The sequence below is a fragment of the Rhinolophus sinicus genome, chromosome 10 (assembly GCF_057876585.1).
Source record: "Rhinolophus sinicus isolate RSI-liver-muscle chromosome 10, RSI-T2T, whole genome shotgun sequence".
Lineage (NCBI taxonomy): Eukaryota > Metazoa > Chordata > Mammalia > Chiroptera > Rhinolophidae > Rhinolophus > Rhinolophus sinicus.
Window position 1 is genome coordinate 7,545,797 of NC_142510.1, and position 22,053 is coordinate 7,567,849.

A 22,053-nucleotide genomic window follows, 5' to 3' on the forward strand; every position below is an offset into this window, starting at 1 on the left:
CGGCGGCGTCGGGGCTGACGTGGACCGTCCCGGTTAGCGGGTGCGACGAGCTGCGGGATTGGGGAGCGACGGGCCGGGCCCTCCGGCCCTCGGCGGCGGCGGCGGCGGCGGTATAAAGCTGGCGACGGGGAGCATGTAATGTCGGAATGCGGAGGCCGCGGCGGCGGCAGCAGCAGCAGCGACGACGCCGAGGACGAGGGTGGCGGCGGCCCCGCGGGCTCCGGCTCCCTCAGCCCGGTCCCGGCTGGAGCGTCCTCCGCGGGCCGGCTCCGTCGCGGACTGCGCGGCGCCTCCCTCATGGCGCGCCGGCGGCCGGAGCTGCTCTGCGGGGCCGTGGCTCTCGGCTGCGCGCTGCTCCTCGCCCTCAAGTTTACCTGCAGGTGAGGCGGCCCGCACCCACGAGTCCTCGGCCGGGCGCCCCGTCGGCCCTGCCGGCGGCGCGTGGCCGGGTGGGGGGTTGTGGCGGCCCCCGCCGGGAGAAGTCGGACTTGACTTTGCCGGGAGCGAGGACTTGACCCTCCGCCCCCGCCTGCGGCCGTGCAGCCACTGTTCCCTCTCCCCGGCGGGGCGGCCAGCCGCACGGTGCTGCTCGGCGCCCCTTCCCCCCATTGAGTACCGAGGGAGGTGGGCCAGGTTCTGCGCTGCGCAGCGGGGGCTTCTGGGGAGGGGGGTGCACCTGTCACTTCTTCCCCGCTTGTAGGATCCTCGTTTATCACTCATTTTGTTTCCCTTAGGCCTCGAGTGTAGTGATTCACAACCGTGCGAGTCCCAGACCCCTCTGAGAATCCATGCACTCATTGATCTAACGATTATTTATCCGCAGCTACTATGTGGGGGGCACTCATCCTGCTCTCCATTCCGGTGGGTAGGACAGGCCGGAAACAAGTAAACTTAATCTAATTTTGAAGGACTTCTGTATGTGCTGTACAGGGAATAGAAGCCGTGAGGGTGGGGCAGAAAGGCTTGCCTAAGGGAGCCTCATAGGAAGCTTACACAAGAAGGGGAAAGGGCCAGCGCCGGGGAGATCTGGGGGAAGAGTGTCCAAGGTGGAGGAAATAGTAAGTGCAAAGGTCCTGGGGCTGGACAACAAACCTGATGGTTTTCCTGGACCAGGAAGGCGGGAGCAGGCTGCTGAACAATGAGCAGGAAAGTGGCAGTTAATGCGCCTCTCTTTGAGAAAGAACACAAATATAAAATTTACTTTAAATTTCAGTACTTTTTGGCCTCCCAAATCCACAGTGTATCTCCTGGGACTTCAGTTTAGAAATCCACGTTGCCACTGACTGGCATATTAGCCAAGAGAAGGATTTCAACTTGCAGCATTTTTATTGAGTACGTTAAGGGCGATAGGTAGCCCTGATTGTCAAAGAGGTGTCAAAGGATTGGGGATTTTAGTGGAAAGAGAACAGATTATAACTGTCATTGAGCATTTGTGTGTGGCACTTGTCATACTTCCAGCAGGGCTTCTCAGCCTTGGCACTGTTGATACTTTGGGCCAGATAATTCTTTGTTGTGGGGGCTGTTCTGCCCTTTGTAGACTGTTTGGCAACATCCCCGACTTATACCTGCCAGATGCCAGGAGCACCCCCTGATCCCCAGATGGGACAACCCAAAATGTCTCCAGATAGTGCCAGATGTCCCCTGGGAAACAAAATTGCCTGCTTGAGAACTACAGCTTACATGATTGCATTCATTCATTTAATATAGAATCTGAGAGCCTAGTAGTGGATCATTTAAATCTCAATCCCCAATAAAGTCTGGATACACTCTTACTCTTCCAGTTTACACATAGCGGAGTTAAGCTTTGGTCATGTTACAAAATGCCCCAAATCACACCCACCTATTAAGTGGCTGAGCTCGAATTTGAATCCTTTATTGTCAAGCTAGGCTCTTAACGTTGCTATTTATCATGTTCCTTTATCAAGGAAAATATATAAAATATTTTATAAGATAGAATAATTTCAAGGTGGCATTTGAGTTCAAATAAGGAAGAGAGATGTTCCCCTGCTAAGGGTGAGGAGCTTACTGGCATTAGCTTGTCCTATAGAAATCACCCTTAGTGTTTGTTCTGAGTGAACGTGACTTAATAGAGAGAAAGTCCTTTGAGATTTCAGGAAGAAGGAAGAGTGTAAATCCAATTACTAGAGCAGTCAGAGCAGGATCTCTTGCTGCTTCAAGCTAAAGTGAGCCGGAGTGTCTATCCAGCTCTTTCTGAGCCGCTGGCAAATTTGACAGTCTTTTAATAGACTCAGATTGATGTTTTTAGAGACCTATTTGATTGAATGGTGTCATGGTACTATTTTATTGTTGTACAACTGATTCAAACATTTCTAGCCCCCTTTTTCCTATTTTACTTTCAAGATCTTTGCATCAATGAGCACAAAGGCTTAAGGGAGAGTAGGATTTTTTTATTTATTTAATTTTTGTTGATAGCTCCAGGCCTGAAGTCAGTGACAGCCCTCTTCAGTGTCTGTTGCTTAGCTGAGTTCAAACCAGATAGCGTAAAAAAGGCTAATTTGGGGTTGAAACAAGTCATAATTGTGCATTTATGGGCTTTTCATCTCCATCCTATTGGCGTTGCTGTGCATTGAATCTCCATGACTTCACCCTACTTACTTTCCTTTTACCCTGATTTGGAGGAAAAAAATGTGAATCTATCCTATATGCACGTGTACATATATTGCCTTTTACTTTATTGCACTTTGTAATTTCAAAGCTGCTTCAGATCCTCTTCAGAAGGAGGTGTAAGGTATAAATCGCATACAAATATTGGGAATTGCAATAGGCCTTTCTTGTTTGCAACGAACTCTGGATTTTTTTGTACCTGAGACTTACTTAGACTTGAAAGCTGCAGGAAATCTTTGATCTAAGTATAGTTTCTCAACAACGTTGAGCAAATTTAAGAGTTAAATGGCACACGTGAATGTTTCTGATGGAGCCGATGCATATGTCTCCCTTCCCTGGTTAATGTTTGCTTTTTGATGGGCCACGTATTTTATCTGGCTCGTTTCCTTTTCGGACTGCTCAGAACACGCCGAGCAACAGTACTTAGTTGATGATTATCCTTTGGCTGTCACAGACCTGCATTTCCCCTCAGATGCATTATTTGACACTTAATATGCAGTTGGAAGAGTAGGGAAATAATACCTCCAAAAAGCAGGATTGTGGAGTTTTTGAAGCAGGGCCCTCCTCACCTCTTTGCATGGCTCTCTTCTTATCGTTCAGGTCTCAGCTTGAAAGACACCACTCTGACCACCACCTCAGCAGAGGAGCTGTCATGTCCTCTGTCCCATCACCTTGTTAAATTTCCCACATAGCAGCGATCATTTTGTGTGTTCTTATTGTTTGTGTTTACATGTGTGGTTGTTTGCCTGTCTTCCTCCCTGAGAAAGTAAGCCCCTTGAGAACAGATGTTCGCTGCTATCACTTTGGTACCAAATACAGTGCCTGAAGCACAGTAAGATTTTCTCAATGAACATTTCTTGAATTATTGTGTAAGTGACTGAGTTTTTCAGGTTGTGAAGGTATTTTATGTAGACAAAGCTCCCTGATTAGAGGGTTAAAATGTTAGAGTGAATTAACAGATTTGCTCCAACTTGTAACACCACTACTTTATGAGGTTAATAATTTTTGGTTAAAATATGGAACTAATACTATGTTTAAAACTCTTCTTAATTCAGGGAGCGAACCGTGTTTCCCTGAAAATAAGACCGGGTCTTATATTAAGTTTTGCTCCAAGAGATGCATTAGGGCTTATGTTCAGGGGATGTCGTCCTGAAAAATCAATGCTAGGGCTTATTTTCCGGTTAGGTCTTATTTTCAGGGAAACACGGTAACACCTAGATGCGGAGGAGGATGTAGGACTCTCCCTCCTACTAAATGACCCAAGGCTCTTAGCTTAGTTTTAGGTCTTGGGTGTTTGTTTATATGTTTTCTTTTTTGGTTCTAAACATCTTACTGTGGGCTGCGCATCTCAGAGCTGGCAGCACCTCCCTTCATATGCCTCTTTCCTGCTGCAGTCATCCCTTGGTGTCTGCAGAGGATTGCTTCCAGGACCCCCTTCAGATACCAGAATCCTCAGATACTCAAGTCCCTTATTTAAAATGGCATCGTGTTTGCATATAACTTATGCACACCCTCCAGTATACTTTAATCATCACTAGATTACTTAACAATACCTAGTACAATGTGCTATGTAAATAGTTGTTATACTGTATTGTTTAGGAAATAAAGACAAGAAAAAGCGTCTTCCATGTTCAGTACAGACGCAACCATTGTAGTACATGTCAGGGACAGCATGACTTTTTCTTTTAGACTCTCACAGTGCAAAAGGTAGAGTCCTTGCCCTCGTGGAGTTAATAATCTGGTAGAGAAGGTAGATAATAAACAGGTAAAATAAGTAACAGATTGTGGTGAGGGCTACGAAAGCAACCAACAGGGAGCTGAGAGAGAAAATGAGGGCTGCCTGCTGCAGGTAGAGTCACCAGAGCAAGCCTCACCGAGGAGGTGACACACTAGCCAAGCTTATTTCTCATTAACTTCATTGCGGTATAATTCACATTCAGTAAAATTCATGTGTTTTATGTGTACAGTCAGTGACTTTTGACTTATGTAACCACCTCCATCCTCTCAAACAAGATATGGAACATTTGTTTTCTCAGAAAATTTCCTCCGTAACTTTCTGCAATTAGTTTTTACCCCATTCCCCACTCCAGATAGCCACTGATATCGTTTATTTGATTATAGATTGGTTTTGCCTTTTGGAATTTCATATAAATGCATTCATATTATATATGTATTCTTTAGTGTCTGACTTCTTTCATGCGGTATAATTATTTTGAGACTCATCCAGTTATAGTATGTAGCAGTTCTTTTTTTGTTGCTGAATAACATTTAATTGTAAGAATATACCAAGTTCATTTATACCCTTTCACCTAATGAGTTACCCTTGCTTTTTCATGGTTAATATTTAGATGGTTTATCTTTTCTCATCTTTATACTTTCACCCTGTGTATGTCTTTATGTTTCAAATGAACGTCTTGTAGATAACAAGCATGTGGTTAGGTCTTGTTTCATTATCCAAACTGGCACTCTCTTTCTCTTAATTGGGTGGTTTGGTCCTTTTTAATGTAATTATTGATATAGTTGGGTTTAAGTCTACCTTCTGGCTATTTGTTTTCCATTTGTTCTGTTTGGGTTTTGTCCCTTCCTTGGTCCTTTTCTGCCTTCTTTTGTGTTAATCAAATATTTTTTAGGGTTCCATTTTTATTTTCTCTGCTGGTTTCTTAGCTAAACTGCTATAATGGTTTTATGCCATGTTAGTGCAGATATGTGGGCAGCTGTAGGTGTTTTTAGGCCCCTTTAACTTGGTGGGATGCAGCCTCTGCCAAGACCTTTTTGTCTTGATGGAGAAAGTTGTCGCAGCTCTGTGGCTCCTGACCACTTGTTCAGCCGTCCTTTCTTTGTCCTCCTGACTTCTCCCTTCTGGGAACCTCAAGTACTCAGGAAGCCTGTTTTCTAGTTAAATGGGCTGTTGTTTTGTTATTCATCTTTGTTAACCTTTGGATTATGATATATGTCTGGAGAAATCTATATTATTATTTATTACTTTTGCCTGAGTGCTCTGGATAAGTACAGGCCAACTCTAGCTCGTTTATTTAAAGTTTTCTCGAAGTTGAGCTGATTGCAAGTAAGCATTTCCCATAGAAATTTTATTAGCGGTAACCTCCTGTGCTCTCCTCCCTTAATTCTGAGTACTGGTGGCTCTAAAGCCCTGGGGATCGGTGGCTTCTGTGGTGAACAGGGCTACAGAGAGGTGAGGAGGAGTCTCCTGGGTGCAGAAGCAGAAGATGGATTATTCAAAGACATGCTTTTCCCCTGCATCCACTGCTTCTCACTCCGCACCTGGGGAGACAGTGTTAGAGAATAGTTCCCAACACTTTAGTCACGTCTTTCATCCTCTCAGCCACGTGTGGCCTTAGCACAGAATGTTACCGTTTTGTCCAGGACAATGTTTTGCAGATTCCCATTTCCTCATTCAAAAGCAGACTTAAGCTTCCTTCTCCTTCCTCACAAAAGTGGTGTTAAAAGAAGATAGACTCAGCAACCGTGTTTGTGTTTGCTCTCTTTCAGTCGAGCAAAAGATGTGACAATACCAGCAAAGCCACCTGTCAGCTTTTTCTCCTCGAGGTCTCCCGTTCTGGACCTCTTTCAGGGTCAGCTGGACTACGCGGAGCACGTGCGCCGGGATTCGGAGGTGGTGCTGCTCTTCTTCTATGCCCCGTGGTGTGGACAGTCCATCGCTGCCCGGGCAGAAATCGAGCAGGCAGCGAGTCAGCTCTCAGACCAGGTAATGCTGACATTCGGCCTGCCTGTGGCAGGGCTGGTTGTCCCCATAAAGACACCTTACCCAGCTGGCTGATTTTGCCAAGCTGCAGGCCAGCAGTCCTCTGTGAGTTGGAAAGCCTTCTATAGAGAAATAAAGGATTTCAGATTGTGACGGTCATAGTGGGTGAGTGGCAGGAGCGGGAGCAGATTCTGCATCTTATGACATAGGCCAGTGCTGCTGAAGTAGGTGGGGGCCTGAAAGTCCTAGTGGAATATCCCTTTGGTATTTGCTAGTTAGAGGTATTTTGTTTAGGAGAAATTTATGCATAATGAGTATAATGTAGGAGGCTGACCTTTTAAGTACCTGTACTTGGATCAGAACTATATTCAGCAAATACGTAGTGAATGCAACCTTTGTGCTGGAGACGAGGGATACACAGACAAATGAGTCATGCTTATGTCAGTGGTTTTTCAACCCTGTGGATCCCAATGGCTTTCTAAAAACAAGTATTTTCTATTTATTCCTCTTTCTGTCCTGAAAGGAATTCATAGATGAGAAAACTTCCCTATACATGTAATTTCAAAACAGTTAATCTAATGTACTAATTGTAATATAAATGTGGGGGGAAAGAGGAAAGTAATACATAATTAAATCATGTGTTTCAGCTTGTAGTGAATGCTTGGGCAAAGTAGGCTCTTGTACCTTTATGTAGAGCTACGGTGGATGGAACAGTTACAAATGCAGACCGATAAAGGTGTGATGGTTGGACTCACATATCACTCTCAGTGACTTGATTTTTTTAAACAATAAAAACATCTCTTGGTAAAGTTCTGAACCAGGGTACTTCTGCCTTTATTTGACGCAGAAGTTGTTTTCCTGAAAAATTCAGTGAACACAATAAAACCGTGCTTTGGATTCACATATAAAATGGAGTTAGGTTCTGGGCTTAAATAATAACAGGTTTGCCCAGCATCAGTGTCGGGCGGGGCATTTAGAACTGCTCTGGGATGATGGGATGGCTCGTGCCGGCGCAGAGCAGTGGTGAGCATTGCAGGTATGTACCAGAGGCCCTGGGCACCACATGCCCTGGAGCCCCCCCAGCAGTCATTGCAAACTGCACGAAAGCATCCCCCAGGTTTCTAAGAGGCCGCTGCTGCCAGCCACTGATCTGAGGTTATTGTACAGGCAGCTGAGTTCCAGAAGGTCGTTTGAAACTCTCAGTTGGTTTTTCTTAGCAACAGTGTTATAAATGGTTACCAGACTTCCTACTCAGCCTAGTAAAGCATTTTAAACATTATATATTCCTGAGTGTGGTTCCAGGTGCTGCTTAACTGTAACTCTTCATTCCCTAGAACACTGATTCATGGAGGAAGGGGGTGTGAGTTCGTGTTTTAACTGGGGGCCCATGGATTTGATCTATTCCCCTGTGTCCTTTACTCCCCCACCACCCCCTCCCCCGGTTTAAATGGCAAATAGTGACCAGGAACTCTAATGGAGCACTGAGAGGCAAGTAGCATGTTAGCATAAAGGAAATCACCCCTTTGTCAGTATTCTGAATATAGAGAACATGTGGAGAAACAAGGGGAGAATCTGTTATGTTGTAGGGGTCAATTACTTGTTATCTTACTGTCAACTTAAGCGTTGTGTCCTTCAGAGTGATCACATCCAAACAGGACTCGGGCATGCCTGGCCCTGTGCTGTCCCTCATGACAGCTCTGCAAGCTGATGCCGCTGTCCCTGTTCTTCTGAAGCAGGACCTCAGGCTTGCAGGGCACAGCGGTTTGTTGAAGATGACACGACAGGTGGTGGAGGTCACAGTGCCATAAACAACTGAGTGGCACTGCTTTTTTTCAAAAAATTTTTCCCAGCTCCTTCCAAATTGATAGCTTATTGTTCTGTGTTCTCAGTAGGAGAAAGGAGTGGGATTATTGTTAGAAACTGGCAAAAACCTTTCGAACCACATCACTTAGTAAAATTATCAGACATCATAGGTTGTACCCTATTTTTGAGTAAAAAAATGAGATGTCAATCTTAGGTAAAGATATTATTGCTTTTCTTTCTCATAGACTCTAAAAGGAGCTATAAAGAGTTTCCACTAAGTTTGAGCACTAATGCTGTCTAGTAAGCATAAGGCATCTGAAAGTGACTTTATTTGTAGTCTTCATATTTTTTCAATATTATAAATTTTAAAAACATATAGCAAAGGTGAAGGAAGTTTGCATTTATCCAACCACTTAAAGTCTACTGTTAACATTATATTATGCTTGTTTTATCATGTATTTATCTTACCACCCCTCTAATCAATGGTTCTCAACTTGAGTTTTGTCCCCAAGGGGACCTTTGCCAATGTCTGGAGACTTTTTTGGGTTGTAAGAACTTGAGAGGGGGACACTAGTGGCATCTAGTGGGTAGAAGCGAGGGATACTGCTAAACATCCTATACCATCCCACATCCAGGGTGTAGGACAGCCCCCCACAACAAAAGCAGCAAAAAAACAAAACAAACTAACACCCCCAAAAACTGCCAAAGTTGAGAAACTCTGCTCCAGTCCATTAATCCATCTTATTTTTGGTACATTTTAAAGTAAATTGCAGACATGGGGACACTTCTCCATAAATACTTTGGTGTCCACCTATAAATGTACTTAATCCATGTTTTTGCTATTCAATTCTACATTGTAGAGAATAGTTTTAATCATCTATTTTCTTTATTCCTTTTTAATCTAGTTATTAAAAACAGTCCTTCGAAATTTATGATGTTTTATATGTAGGTACCATTTTTTCATTCTCAAGTGCTGAGTTTGACTGTCAAAAGACATAGCCTTCTACTAAATTTTAGTGTAACCATGCTTAGAAAAAACTCTCTGGTGCTCATTCACTTTAGCATTCAAAGCAAATTATTTTCCTCTTGGGCCAGACTCCAAAATATTTAGAATCCTAGCTAGGCACTATAGATAAGAGTCTTTCATTGTAGTAGTCAATGATGACCTTCTTTGACCTCTTGAAACAATTTTTTTTATACTTTCTGTTTCAGAGAGGAATAGTTCCATATTTATAATTTTATCTTGAATCTTGGTAGTTTTTCAGTTGTTATTCATAGTCATTTGAAACCTTGTTTGGCTCTGCAGGTGTTGTTTGTGGCAATTAACTGCTGGTGGAACCAGGGGAAATGCAGAAAACAGAAGCATTTCTTTTATTTTCCTGTAATATATCTGTATCATCGAAGGTAAGAACTTTTAAATAATGTTTCTAATTCCAACTAAGTTTATCAATTTCAAAGTGATTTTTTTTTTCTGTTTAAAAGTATTAGATATTCACTGTAGAAAATTGAGAAAACACAAGCAAAAATAAAAAAAGGATCTGGATAATTTTATCAGCCATACATAATCCCTGTGCTTTGATTTTTATGCTCCTGTTATTATACATATCTACCCCCCTTTATTAAAAGTAAAAACATGATATCATGTAGTAATACTCTTTCCTAAACTGCTTTTTCTTACTTTTGTGAACATCTTTTCCTCTCATGACATATGTACAGCATCGTTTATTTTTATTAGTTTCATATGTACAAAACAGTGTAATAGTTAGACATTTACACCCCTCACAAAGTGATAACCCCTCTGCCCCCATCTACTACCCCTCTGACATCGTATATAGCTGTTACAATTCCACTAACTCTATTCCATGTGCTGTACTCCACATCCTGTGACTATATATATATTAAACTATAACTGACATTTATTATTCAGCTTCAGGTGTACACTGTAGTGGTCAGGCATCTACACTATCCATGAAGTGGTCTCCCTAATAAGACAAGTGTCCATCGGATACCCTGCAAAATCTTTATAACATTATTGATTATATTCCCCAATAGCATTGTTTTTAATAATATCAATTACTCCACTGTGTGGCTGTACATCTTAGATATTATGAAAGTATTTTATGGTATAAAAATACACAGAAGTCCCTATTCTGTTATCTGGCAGGATAGCATAATCAAGAGGGTATCTTCCCGTCTTTTCAATTGGGAAGAAAATTACTACAAGTCCATAATCCTGTATTCATAATTCTGATATCCGAAGAGCTCTGAAAATCGAAAAGACTTTCATATATTTTGTCTCCAAGTACATTCATCTGGCCTGAAGTAACAAGAGGTTTCCTATAGTCTTTATCCCACTTAGGTGCCACTTTATTCAGAAATATTGGTGTTTGATTTTGGAGTACCGCCCAGACCCTGCTATGGGTGTTAAGTAATGTCTAACATTTGACCTGAAGGATTTTGGAGACATGAGATGGGATTCTGGACTTTATTCAATGTAATTGGCCTGAAGTTTGTTAATGAAGGTAAAATGGGTAAAGAAGATGTGTTAGGGGCTGGCGGGGGCTCAGGTCTTTGGAGCGCCATGCTCCTAACGCCAAGGTCTGAGGTTCGATTCCCACGTGGGCCAGTGAGCTGCGCCCTCTACAGCTAAGATTGTGAACAACAGCTCTTCCTGAAGTTAGACTCATAGCTGGGCTCAAAGCTGGGCTGCCATGAGCAGCTTGGAGGTCAGCGTGAGTGGCTGGCAAAAAAAAAAAAAGAAAAAAATTGGAGCAGACGCCAGTGAAATTGAAAACAGGAAATCAATAGAAAAAAATCAACAAAACCAAAAGCTGGTTCTCTGAAAATATCAATAAAATCAATAAGACTTTTTTTAAAAAAAGATGTGTTAGTAAGAGCTTTGCTTTTTAGGCTTTACTTTTTCCTCCCTTTAAGCTTCCTGGGCCTTAATCAATGGGGATTTATAACAAACATCCACAAACTGTCATTTGTGTATTATCTGTTATGTTCCATCACACTTCATGTCTCTAACAAAATGTGTGGCAGTGTTGTTCCTCAGGATCTATTAAATAGTATTTGGGCAAACACACTTTCCTATGCCATCTCCACCCTCAAATTTTCTTCTAGATATGTGAATACTTTCTCAGAGTAACTTTCTCACGGTTGCCTCTTTTTTTTCTTTTTCTTTTTTTTTTTTAAGGTAAGTGTAAAGTGTTATACTTGAAGGTTCTAAAACTCTATGCTATGTGATGGGATGATGAGCTTGCTCCATGAAGGTCCCTGCATTTCTTGTTTTTTGGAAATAGGAAATATTTGGAAATAGGAAATAAGGACTAGATGCCTAGTGGGGTGTGTAGGACTTACAACTTGGTGTCACCAAGTCAGCTGCCCAGAGGTGAAATTAACTTGATGTGACATTAAAATCAGAACAGTTCCTTTGAGTCAAGTACAGAATGTCATTTTGGGATATGCGGGTGTGAAAAATTGTCTTACACTGTTCGTTGCCTTAGTTTTATGGAAAGATTGAAAGGACATGAAAGGAACTTTAGAAAGGTGTCGTCCACTCTCATTTTACAGATGAATTTGAGGTTGGTTCTCACTTTGAAATGCTTGCCCCTCACCTTTACCTGTTAAAGGTTTACCTGTTTAAGTCAGTTCAGACCTATTCATACTCATTTCAACATGTGCCATCCCGAGTGTACCCAAAACAGAAGTGCTAAGTCACAGAAATATCTGACAGGCAGCATTGTCATATTCCATTTAAGAATCTCCAGCCCTCTACGAATGAATGTGTGTCTTCACCTAAACTCACTTGTGAGCATTTTGTAGCTTTGAGATTCTTTTGGTTAATGTGCTTGCATATGACATGGCCCTTGAGTCTCATCCCTGGGCAGACCGCTGCTATTGTATGTTGTTGCTATTGTTTGTATAATGACTTACCTACCTGTAGCTACTTAAAGAAATGAACAGGCTTTTCTGTTTTGTGAAAGGAGATTTCCATTTTTGATTTATATTGATACAAGTTATAGAATCGATCAGTTTCTAAAAGGCTCAGAAGCAGGGAGTCGTTTCTCAAAAGGCTCTGTACGAAGCTCAGCAGCCCCAGGTCAGCTTGTCCCACGGCGATGGCTGTAGTGTGTTGGAAAACATGTTCCCCATCCTGCATTCTGGGATCTTCTCATTACATGTCACTGGGATCCTTGTAATTTCATGTCAGGACACAGCACAGCCTGTTTGTTTGAGTAGATGAGGTTTCCAGAATCGCTGGCTCCTTTTTGCTGAATAAATTATCTTTCTTCCTTTAAATTAAAAATTATTGGTGGTTGATGGGGTTGGTGATGGTGGTAATTTTAAAACTTGAATTTGTTAATTTGTTAACAAATTAGTTGTAGTAAGCCTTGAATTATAGAATTATTAACTCTGTCTCCCAGCTATGCCCATAGAATGCTGTTTTTACTCTCTTCATGCTAATATTCCTTTGGCATCATATTCTGTAGTGCACACTGAAGAATTGCGTTTATCTTACCACATTATGTGTGTGTGTGAATTTCTGTAACCATATAGTATTGTGACCATAGTAGCTATTTAATTCTTTACTGTGCTCTGTCTGTTGTTGCTATTAACGGTAAGCTTACTGTCAATTTCTATTTGAAGAGAAGAATGGGTAAGGAGTTGCTGAATTTCACCATATTCCCTACCCCTGCCACATACCGTCCAGTTATATTTGAGCAGTGTCTGTATTGTGCAAGATTGAAGAAAGTGGTGTGAGGGTTCTGAGTGGCTTAGGAGGAGAACTGACATGCTGGTAGTATTGCTCAGCAATACTAAGTCAAAGGCCTGTGCATCCCCAAGTACATCTGGAGTGGAAAATTAGGACAATCATTTATCCAGATCCCTGACTTGGGACCTTCACATAATTATTTTTGTTGCAGTAAGGCTTTAAATAGGCTTAAGGTTCGCTTAATGCTCCTTGTGTAAGTGTCTATGGGAATGTTTAATAACTCCTTTTTAGTAGGCCAAGGGCCAGCTGCTCAACTTGTTCCTTATTTTTGAGTGACACAGAAAGGAAAGTCTACCCCCTACATTGCATCGTGTAGTTCAGATCCTGGACGCCTTTTGCGTTTGGTCAATTTCTAAGGTTGCTGTTCTATTTTGTTTTTTAAGGAAACATTATTTTGGGAATTAATTCTTTTTTCAAAAAAAAATCCTCACATGGCTTTCTTCAATCTTGCATAATACAAACATTCTCAAATACAATTGGATGGTATGTGGCAGGGGTAGGGAATATGGTGAAATTCAGCAACTCCATGTAATGGCTGCTTGTACCTCTCTTCACATCACATGCCTCTTAATTGGCCCTCTGGTCACCTCCTGAGACAAAGAAGGCTGTTACCTATGAACCAGTCAGGATCCTAAAGCAGGACATTTTCATTTTCATGGTGTTGATGCTTTTAGTTATACATTACAGGTTAAATGCACACTGTACTATTTTTATTTTTTATTTTTTATTTTTTTGGTACTAGTTTTGGACCAATCGAATACAAAGGCCCCATGAGTGCTGTTTACATTGAGAAGTTTGTCCGCCGGGTGATGAAACCACTTCTGTACATCCCATCTCAATCAGAATTACTAGATTTTCTCTCAAACTACGAGGTACCTGTCTTTCATATCTCCTCCCATAACCAAGGCTTCCCGGGGTTATATTGGATTGTTTATATTAGAAGCATTGTTTATGCCTCCTGATTTGCAGCCATTAAAAGATCACAGTATGACTAAGCCCCAGTTAAATGCTTTCTGAGATACTTGATTATAGGGATGGTTTGGCCAAGCGAGTTTTAAGAGAATAGAATACTTGCAAAACCTCATCTGTTTTATATTTGGGAATTTTCAAAAGACTTTCAGTTTGTCTCACAATTAACTTAGAATACATAAGAATTAACTTACAATTTATATACAGCTGCAAATTTCAAAAACTTTTATTTGACGCTTTATGGTATCTTACTGATGAGATATCTCGTTTTTCTTGTTAGGTATAGTTTAGCCTTTACAAAGAAAATAAAACTGGAACTACATTCCTTCCTTTTTATTAAGTGCATAACTATTTTAAGATCTTAACAGTAAGTTTCCTAACATGGCTTCTCGACTGCTTTCTTGTTGCGATCTTCAACCCCTGATAAATTATTCTTATAGGATCTTCAATGTACATTCAAGATGGTTTATTATTGAGAGGCAAGTATAAAGCTTAAAATCTCAAGAAATTATAAAAATAGTTCCACAAAAAAATTTATTGGAGCAAGTGTAAAATCATACTTGGGTGCAAGTAAAAGTGCTGAATCCTAACCACTAGACTACCAGAGAACTAACAAGTAAAACTGATACTGAGAGACAACAAAATCAAGACCATGAGGACCTGATAGAGTAAAAACAATATGAATCCAGATCTTAGTAATTAAGAATTTAGTAATTGAGACTGGGTTGAATTTTTGCACTGTGTAGTTTGTGTAGATTAGATACGAATTTCTTTCACTAGAACATCTTTTATGGCTTTTTCAATCATGTTAGAAATATTATTTGTATGTTAACTGTGAGCAGATTCCCTAAGTAGCGGTGTTAATAACTAGTTCTTTTGCTTAAAGTTCTGATGAGTCAGTGCTTCCTTACTCTTACGTGGATAAGGGTGGGTTTCCATGCCCTTCGTGGGCTTGTCTTCCATTTTTGCCTGGGCAGGCTGGTGGCCAGGGGCTACAGTGGGAGACAGGCCACCTGGGCCTAGTCACTTTGGCAGTGCTAAGTAGGTCTGTTACTTGAGGCGGGCCACTCACCTGCCAGGCGTCAGAGGCCTGGAATGGTATGCTTGAGATTTCTTTTAACTCTTAGGAGCAGTAATTGTGTGATAAGTGGGTTTTCACATAGATTTGCAGTAGCTGGCAGGCAGTCACTGGAGGTGGTACAGCAAGATGGTGAAGAATCCGGAATCGGACAGACCCGAGTCCAAGCTCAGCTCTGTCACTTAGCTGTGTGGCCTTAACCCCTTTAAGCCTCCTCCTCTGTAAAACAGGGATAAAACGAGATAAGACATGAAAATGCCTAGGATGTCGTCCCAGGAAATGAAAACACAGTAGAAAAGTCCGGGATATTTATCACTATTGAGAGAACTTAAAATGTGCATAATGCCTGCCAGAAGTCCCTATTTATATAAAAAACACACCTCTTGTTTGTTTTGTAATTGAAGTGATTGAAAAATGACCTGCAAGGGCCGAGAGGTCTTCCTTCAGCTGTGCTCTGTTGAGACTTTTGTAGGATACCTTGCCCAGTTTTGATTATTACCCTCTGTTTTTCTGTAAATTTTCAATCTGTTCTAAAAAGTAAAGAGAACATTGGGGAAGGAGACGAGGAACATCACCAGATGCCACACAGCATGTGTTTGTGCTTCCGGAAAAAGTGTGGAAGGAATTCTGATCGTTGAGTCTAATAAGGGCACTGAGAGCTGCTTCGTTATCATTTTCAGCTCTAGCAGAGATTTGTATCCAGAGAGTTCTGAGCCAGTTCTTAAGCAGGGGTCATGTGATGATGAGGACTTAGCCAGGATTCTAGAGACCTGGGGTTTAGCCCTGCCATTAGCAACTCTGATTTCTGAGTTTTACACAGATTTCTCATCCCTAAAATAAGCGTGTTGACTCAGATAATCTGCCCTGACTGTTTTGTCTTCTGTGAAGTCTAGAGAGCTTGGCAAGAGGCAGACAGAAGAAGGTTCATCAGTTTTAGGCTGGGAAAGTAGTTTTGAGACAATGCCTTTCTTTGTACATCTATATCAGAGATCTTTCTAATCCTTTTTTATTTCTTGCCTCTAAGATGTTTGCAATGTTCTCTTAGTTGTATCTGCAGGAGAGAGACAAGTGCACCTTTATGACTGAGCAGCAAGGAGGAGTCCTTACCTTTCTGTAGCCTCTATGCTCCGAGCCTGCTTTTAGCAGTGCTTTTAGAGATTATGCGACCTGCGTAGCATTCAGTTCCCATCAGACTCACTCATGTGCCAGTGACATTACTTAAGGTTGTTGTTGGCACCCAGCCCACTTAATCAGAGTGACACACAGCAGCGATTAGGCTCCCTTTGAATGGAACCCAGAGTGCTGCCAGGATGGGACCCCTGTACAGCTCCCGTCAGCCGTTAAAGGGGCTTCCTCCCAAAAGCTGTAGGTAGCTTTTATCATGGAATATCGTCTTTCCTTGGGCTTCTTCTCACTGAGATGAAATCTTCTGGTTCGCAAGAGACAATATTTGATTAATTGTGACAGAACTCGAGGGTCAAGCCCAGGATGACACTTGTGAAATTATTTCTCTTGTGAAACATACCAAATATGGGCTAGAAAGAAGTGATATCAGTTCATACACACACTCTATAAGAGAACGTAAAGACAGCATGCCAGATCCAGAAATGAAACCACTGTCATGGTTTTGACAGCTGAATAAATAGGAAAGTTAAAGGAGGCTCCCCTCTAGAGCACAGTGTACTTTTGGGCATTCCTCGAAATGAAGATTTCTCACCCTCAGCATTATTAACATTTGGAGTTAGATAATTCTTTGGGGGTTGGGGGACTGTCCTGTGCTTTGCAGGATATTTAGCAATATCTTGATCTCCACCTACTAGATAACGATCGGTAGCACGTCCTCTCCTTTAGTTGCGACAACCAAAAATATCCAGGCATTGCCAAATGTCCCTTACGGAGGTCCAAATCGCCCCAGTTGAGAACCTCTGCTCTAAATTATTATTTCCCCAAATAAGGCCTCAAAATGATGCTTCACAGGTGTGAGTACAAACACATCTCTTTTCCACGTAGCACGCGGAATGCCACACGCTGTTGCAAGTGGATCTGCTTACAACCACGGCAGGAGAGAAAAGATGAAAATTAAGCAGTGCCTTGACTAGAAAATTCTGGGTTGTTATCTGTAGGGAACTAGAGCCAGGAGTGAGTTACATTGTCATCAATAGAGCTGTCCTCGATACTCAGCTTTTTATTCCAATCGTTCATCCATACCCACCCCCCAAAAAAGCATACATCCTAAGTGTGTTAAGAATCTTGCTGCTTTAAAGAAATCTTACTGAGAAAGAAACTTGTTTTGATCAAGAGCCTTACCTCCTCATTTATATGTTTTTTATAAATACGGATTTCAATATGCAGTATGTTAAATTCTGGTATACCAAAATTAGGCCAAAATAATCATTTAACGTTTTTGTGGCGCTTCTGAGGTTTGTTAGCATGGCGTTGTTTTTTGCTGTATGATAATCACAATATTGAGGCAGGGTAGGGTCTAGAATTTTCTTCCCAGATGTGCACTAAAATCATAGCTACCACATATAAATGATGAATGTAGCTAAAAACTGAAGTGAACTTGGCCGTGCGTACATACTACAGAGGGCAATCAAGAGCTTGAAGTTATTCCATGCTAAGAAATTTTACTTTCTTCCTTTACACTCCAGTTGTGGAATCCCTCTTCCTGGGGTTCTTCCTGCCTATTTAAGATACAGACAGGAAAATATCATTTATTACTTGTGGACAACATAGACAAACACATCTCAGTGTCATTTTTCTTGTGGTGGACATGAAATTGATTGGAAAGAGAACAGGATTGAATGATGGTAATGTCATTTTCAAAGTCACTGGTTTTATAGCTCTTCTAATTTTGGGATGTCTGTAGGCATCATGTGGCCTAGGTATTGGTCGCCTCTCCATCAATAATGCTTTCTTTTTTATTTTTTAAAGCACGTGACAGAATTATCTGATTGGGACCCACCAAATGCCAACAGTATTCTTTAGAACGCTTGTATATCTTCTAAATACCTGCTAAATCTTTTCATGAATTTCTATAGCTTACCTGTTTAAGAGCAGTGATTTAGCATACATCCATTCATACATTCTCAGCAGTTTTGGTAAACCAAATTGCTTTAAATTTATTTGGGATGGGAAAAGGCTTGGGAATCTTTTGAAGAGGGAAGCAGGGTTTCGATAAATTGCCAGGCGACAGAAAACCTGAGCCTTTTGGAGAAAAACCTAATAGAATGCCTGGCAACTGCACTTATCCTGTTATTTGTTAGTAGAAGACTACTCTGAATGTTGAGTAAATAAATAAATACTATTTCTGTCAATTCATGGTTTTACAGCACTATGAATAGTTTTAAAATTTCTAGATGTGAGTTAACATTAGTGCAGAAATATTTCAATTACCATTGAGTAATAACACACTGAAATAACTATTCTCACAACCACTACAGGGTGTGTATACCATCTGCTGAAATTCATGCCACACTGCAAATGGTATTCACTTGGGAAATAAACATTTTATGCTGATAAGGATTTGCTGGCCTCCTATAAATAGCCTACTTTCAACTTCCTCCTTATAGCAGGTACTGAATGTACTGTACATCGTGGGATGGAATTAGAAATACACAGACTGGGTCAAGTTATAATCTGGAACTCATTATGTTAGGTTCTTTGCCAAATTGTAAACTTGATAAAGGAGCTTTGTCTTATTTATCTTTTATCCCCCTTCATCCATTAATAAATGTTTCTTTTGTGCCTGCTCTGTGCCAGGCACTCTCTGAGCTAGAAATGTAGTAATGAACAAGACACAGCCTCTGTTTCATGGAGTTATAACATGGAGATAGATGACAAACAGGAAGATAAATAAACAAGGTACAGGGGGTTAAGTGGTGTCCTCCCAAAGTTCATGTCCGCAGTTGAGTTCCTGTGACAGCTCACTTGGTAGCTGCTCAGGCTGTTTAAGGACCTGGGAGTGGACTAATGGAAACACTGCGTTTGGAACCCGGGGTTGGATGATCTTTACGCATGGTTAGCGACAGCAGAATGAGGAGGGACAAGCTATGTATTACCAGCAGAGCTTGCACCCGCCTGTAACCCACTGTCAGGCTGGCTTATGTGCTTGGCTGGCTCATCTGAAAGAGAGGATCAGTAATATGTTAGGCGGGATTCGAGTTGTGCTTTGAACCAGCCCCTGGGGTTATTTGCAGCTGAGCAAACAAGGGGCCTAGATCTAGAAAGGTCTGCAGTATATGAATATGTGTTGTGTTCCCCAAAGCCCCCTTTTTCCAGATTTCAGAAAAAACTGTGGAGAAAACTCTGAAATATGTAATCATTTCTCAAATACAGCTTCTCTTGGGAAGACACTGAAACTTTGGGGAAATGGTTGTGAAATTTATTTTACCTAAACATAACCAGAGTCAGTTTAGTAACTTTTAAATGATAATTTGTGATGGAAATAAACAGATAACTATCATTTCACTTTATTTCCTCTTTTTATTTTGAAATACAAATTTTAAGTTTCATTCTCAAACATGCCAGTTTTCAAATTTCAATACAGAAAGTCACAGTATTGTGAATATTTGAAAAGTAGCACTTAAAATATACTTTGCCTGTTTTTTGTGTTTTATAATAGCTGGTACACAGCCTAAATTTAATCATCTCGTAGTTGTTGAATCTTATGGTCTTCGATTCTTTGGCAATGAAAAGTAAACATAATTTTGCTTATGAGTTTATTTGCTTTGTATTGTTAGTGAAATTTCTTTGGTCAGACTAGAAAAATTCAGCACCAGTTCTTCTGAAAATAGAGCCTCCTTAATCAAAGCTGTGTAGCCTCTTGGAAAAGAGCAGTGACACGGTCGACAAGAATCAACCCCTACACTGTAGAGATATCCACAGAGGACCCCTGCAAACGGGCCAACCTTTGTTTATTTTAAAAGATTTAATGGGAGTTTCCCTTCAAGACGCAGAATTCAAAATTTGGTGCTTCCTTTAGTGTGTGTACATGTGTGCGTATGTATACCTAAACACATGCAGCTGCGTACTTGCACAGAGAGATGTATGTGTTTATGGGCCACATGTCCACTTCTGGGAAGCCACCAGAGACTAATACGTGAGAAGAGAGTTGAAATTCACCTCATTTAATTTTTAGCCATGAAACATTTATGAGTACCTAGATGAATTTATTCCATTTAGTTTGGGTTTGGGAGAGTGGTCAGAATATAAAGAAGCTTAAATGAGTGTTTTCTTTCCATTTGTTTCCATTTTTGTAATCTCACGTCCCGCACTCGCTAAGTGACTGGAGTGTCTGAAGCTTCTCTCTTCCTTGTTCTTGGTAGAAAGGCTTGTTACGCCATCGCAGCCTCGTTTGAAACCGTAAGAACCCAAACACTATGAAATGCGACTTCCAGCCGATTCTGGATTGGCTTGTTCAAAATTTTGTAAAACATTTTGGAGAAGTTTTAGCAAAAGAAAATCTTGTTTTCAATAACTTTGCTTTCTGATTTCCTCAGTTCTTTGAGAAGTTTGTTATTTGCTGGATTTTTTTAGATGTTAAGATTTAACATTCTGACTATGTCAGTTTCTACCAGAATAAAAACCAAGTGATTTATTTAAAATTGAATCTTACGAGAACAAGCTAGTGATTTAGATTTGAAAGATAGTATGTTCCACTACAGATCAGAAATTTCCTTTTTCATATGTACAGCATATTGACTTTAAACTTTACCCATAGATTAAATTTCTACCTTTTGGATCTGATTTTGTCCCAATGATCAGATCAGCTCCACAATTGCTTATTAAGAGCATGGTGTTATGTGCTTTAAGGCTAGAAAGGATTCTTTACATTTGCCTCGTGCTCTATAGTTCATCAAGCCCATTCTTCTCAGTAACCCAATGATGAATTGTCCCATTTGCCAGATAAGGAAACTGAGGCTTCTCCTTGAAGCCTGAATCACCCAAGATCATTCAGCTACTGGACTTGAGTTTAGGTCTTCTGACTCCCAAGATCATTCAGGATTAGACTTGATCTTAGGTCTTTGGAATCCAAGACCAGCTCTCTTTCTTCAGGGATGTCAGTTGGCTATTAAGGCGGATACAATCATTATAGAACAAACCTGGACAGAATGAGTGCCACAGGGCCTTCAAAGATGGAGGAAATTATTCTGAACAGGAAGGCACAGTGTAACTGGAAGGGGAAAATTCATTGGTTTGGCAAAATGGAGGGGCATTCTGTGCTAAGCTTCGAGAAATGGAATGAGCAGGTGGAAATAAGTTTGTGGGGGTGGAGGACCAAGAGGGTAAGAGGGGAGCCCTGTGCAGCCTGACCTGACGAGAGCAGGGTTGCCGTTGTGGAGTGTTGGGTTCTGGGTGTGGGGGAGGAAAGAGGCCCTCGAAGGCTGACCCTGAACACACGTGGAGCCACTCAGATTCAATAAGTGAGAAGGTGTGTTTGGAGAGAGTGCGGAAGCGATTGAGGGAGAAACCTAAGAAAAATTACAAAGAAATTATTGACACAGCTTGCCTGGAGGTGCTAAAGAGAAGTGAGTACTGGTACTTGGTGGTGAGGCTTCGAACCAGGGACCTAGGAGTGTCAACAGAGGGTGGAAAGGCCTACTTAGGGAGAGGGAAGGGAGTTTCAGCTCCCAGCTGCCCCTGTAAAAGCTGCTGCCAATGCATCCCTTGCTCTGTGGTCTAAATGGAGGGGAAGGTCAACCCTAACGTGTAATTTTTTGTGTGTGGTTAGGCTTTTTCTGAAAAAATGAAATGCAGCGAATTGCATTTGTCATATTATAATGGCATGTCGTTCTTGTTTTAAAATAGCCCCGTTACACAGTGACCAGTGATACCTCAGGCACCTAATTCTGCTCTTATTCCTGCAGCCTGGAGTACTCGGGTACTTTGAGTTCAGTGGCTCTCCCCAGCCTCCTGGTTATTTGACCTTCTTCACTTCAGCGTTACATTCATTAAAGAAAGGTAAACATCAGTCATATTAAGACATTAGTATTTTAACAAAACTGTATGTATATTGATATCTTCTTTATGGTTACATATTTTCATTTTCTTGATTCCATTTCTCTTTTTGTATCA

The 22,053-nt window shown here is 41.2% G+C and overlaps 1 protein-coding gene across 2 annotated transcripts in view; it reads left to right on the top strand.

Moving 5' to 3' along the window:
• Positions 1 to 22,053, top strand: part of TXNDC11 (thioredoxin domain containing 11) — a 62,118-nt gene continuing 40,065 nt past the window's right edge. Inside the window, exons 1-5 of one of the 2 annotated variants that reach the window (XM_019715146.3) lie at positions 1 to 380; positions 6,133 to 6,349; positions 9,456 to 9,553; positions 13,672 to 13,801; positions 21,846 to 21,939. In XM_019715146.3, coding sequence (XP_019570705.3) covers positions 139 to 380; positions 6,133 to 6,349; positions 9,456 to 9,553; positions 13,672 to 13,801; positions 21,846 to 21,939 — 781 coding nt within the window. In that variant the 5' untranslated portion in view covers positions 1 to 138. The remainder of the gene's footprint in view (positions 381 to 6,132; positions 6,350 to 9,455; positions 9,554 to 13,671; positions 13,802 to 21,845; positions 21,940 to 22,053) is intronic. The other variant, XM_074322861.2, reaches the window with a different exon arrangement.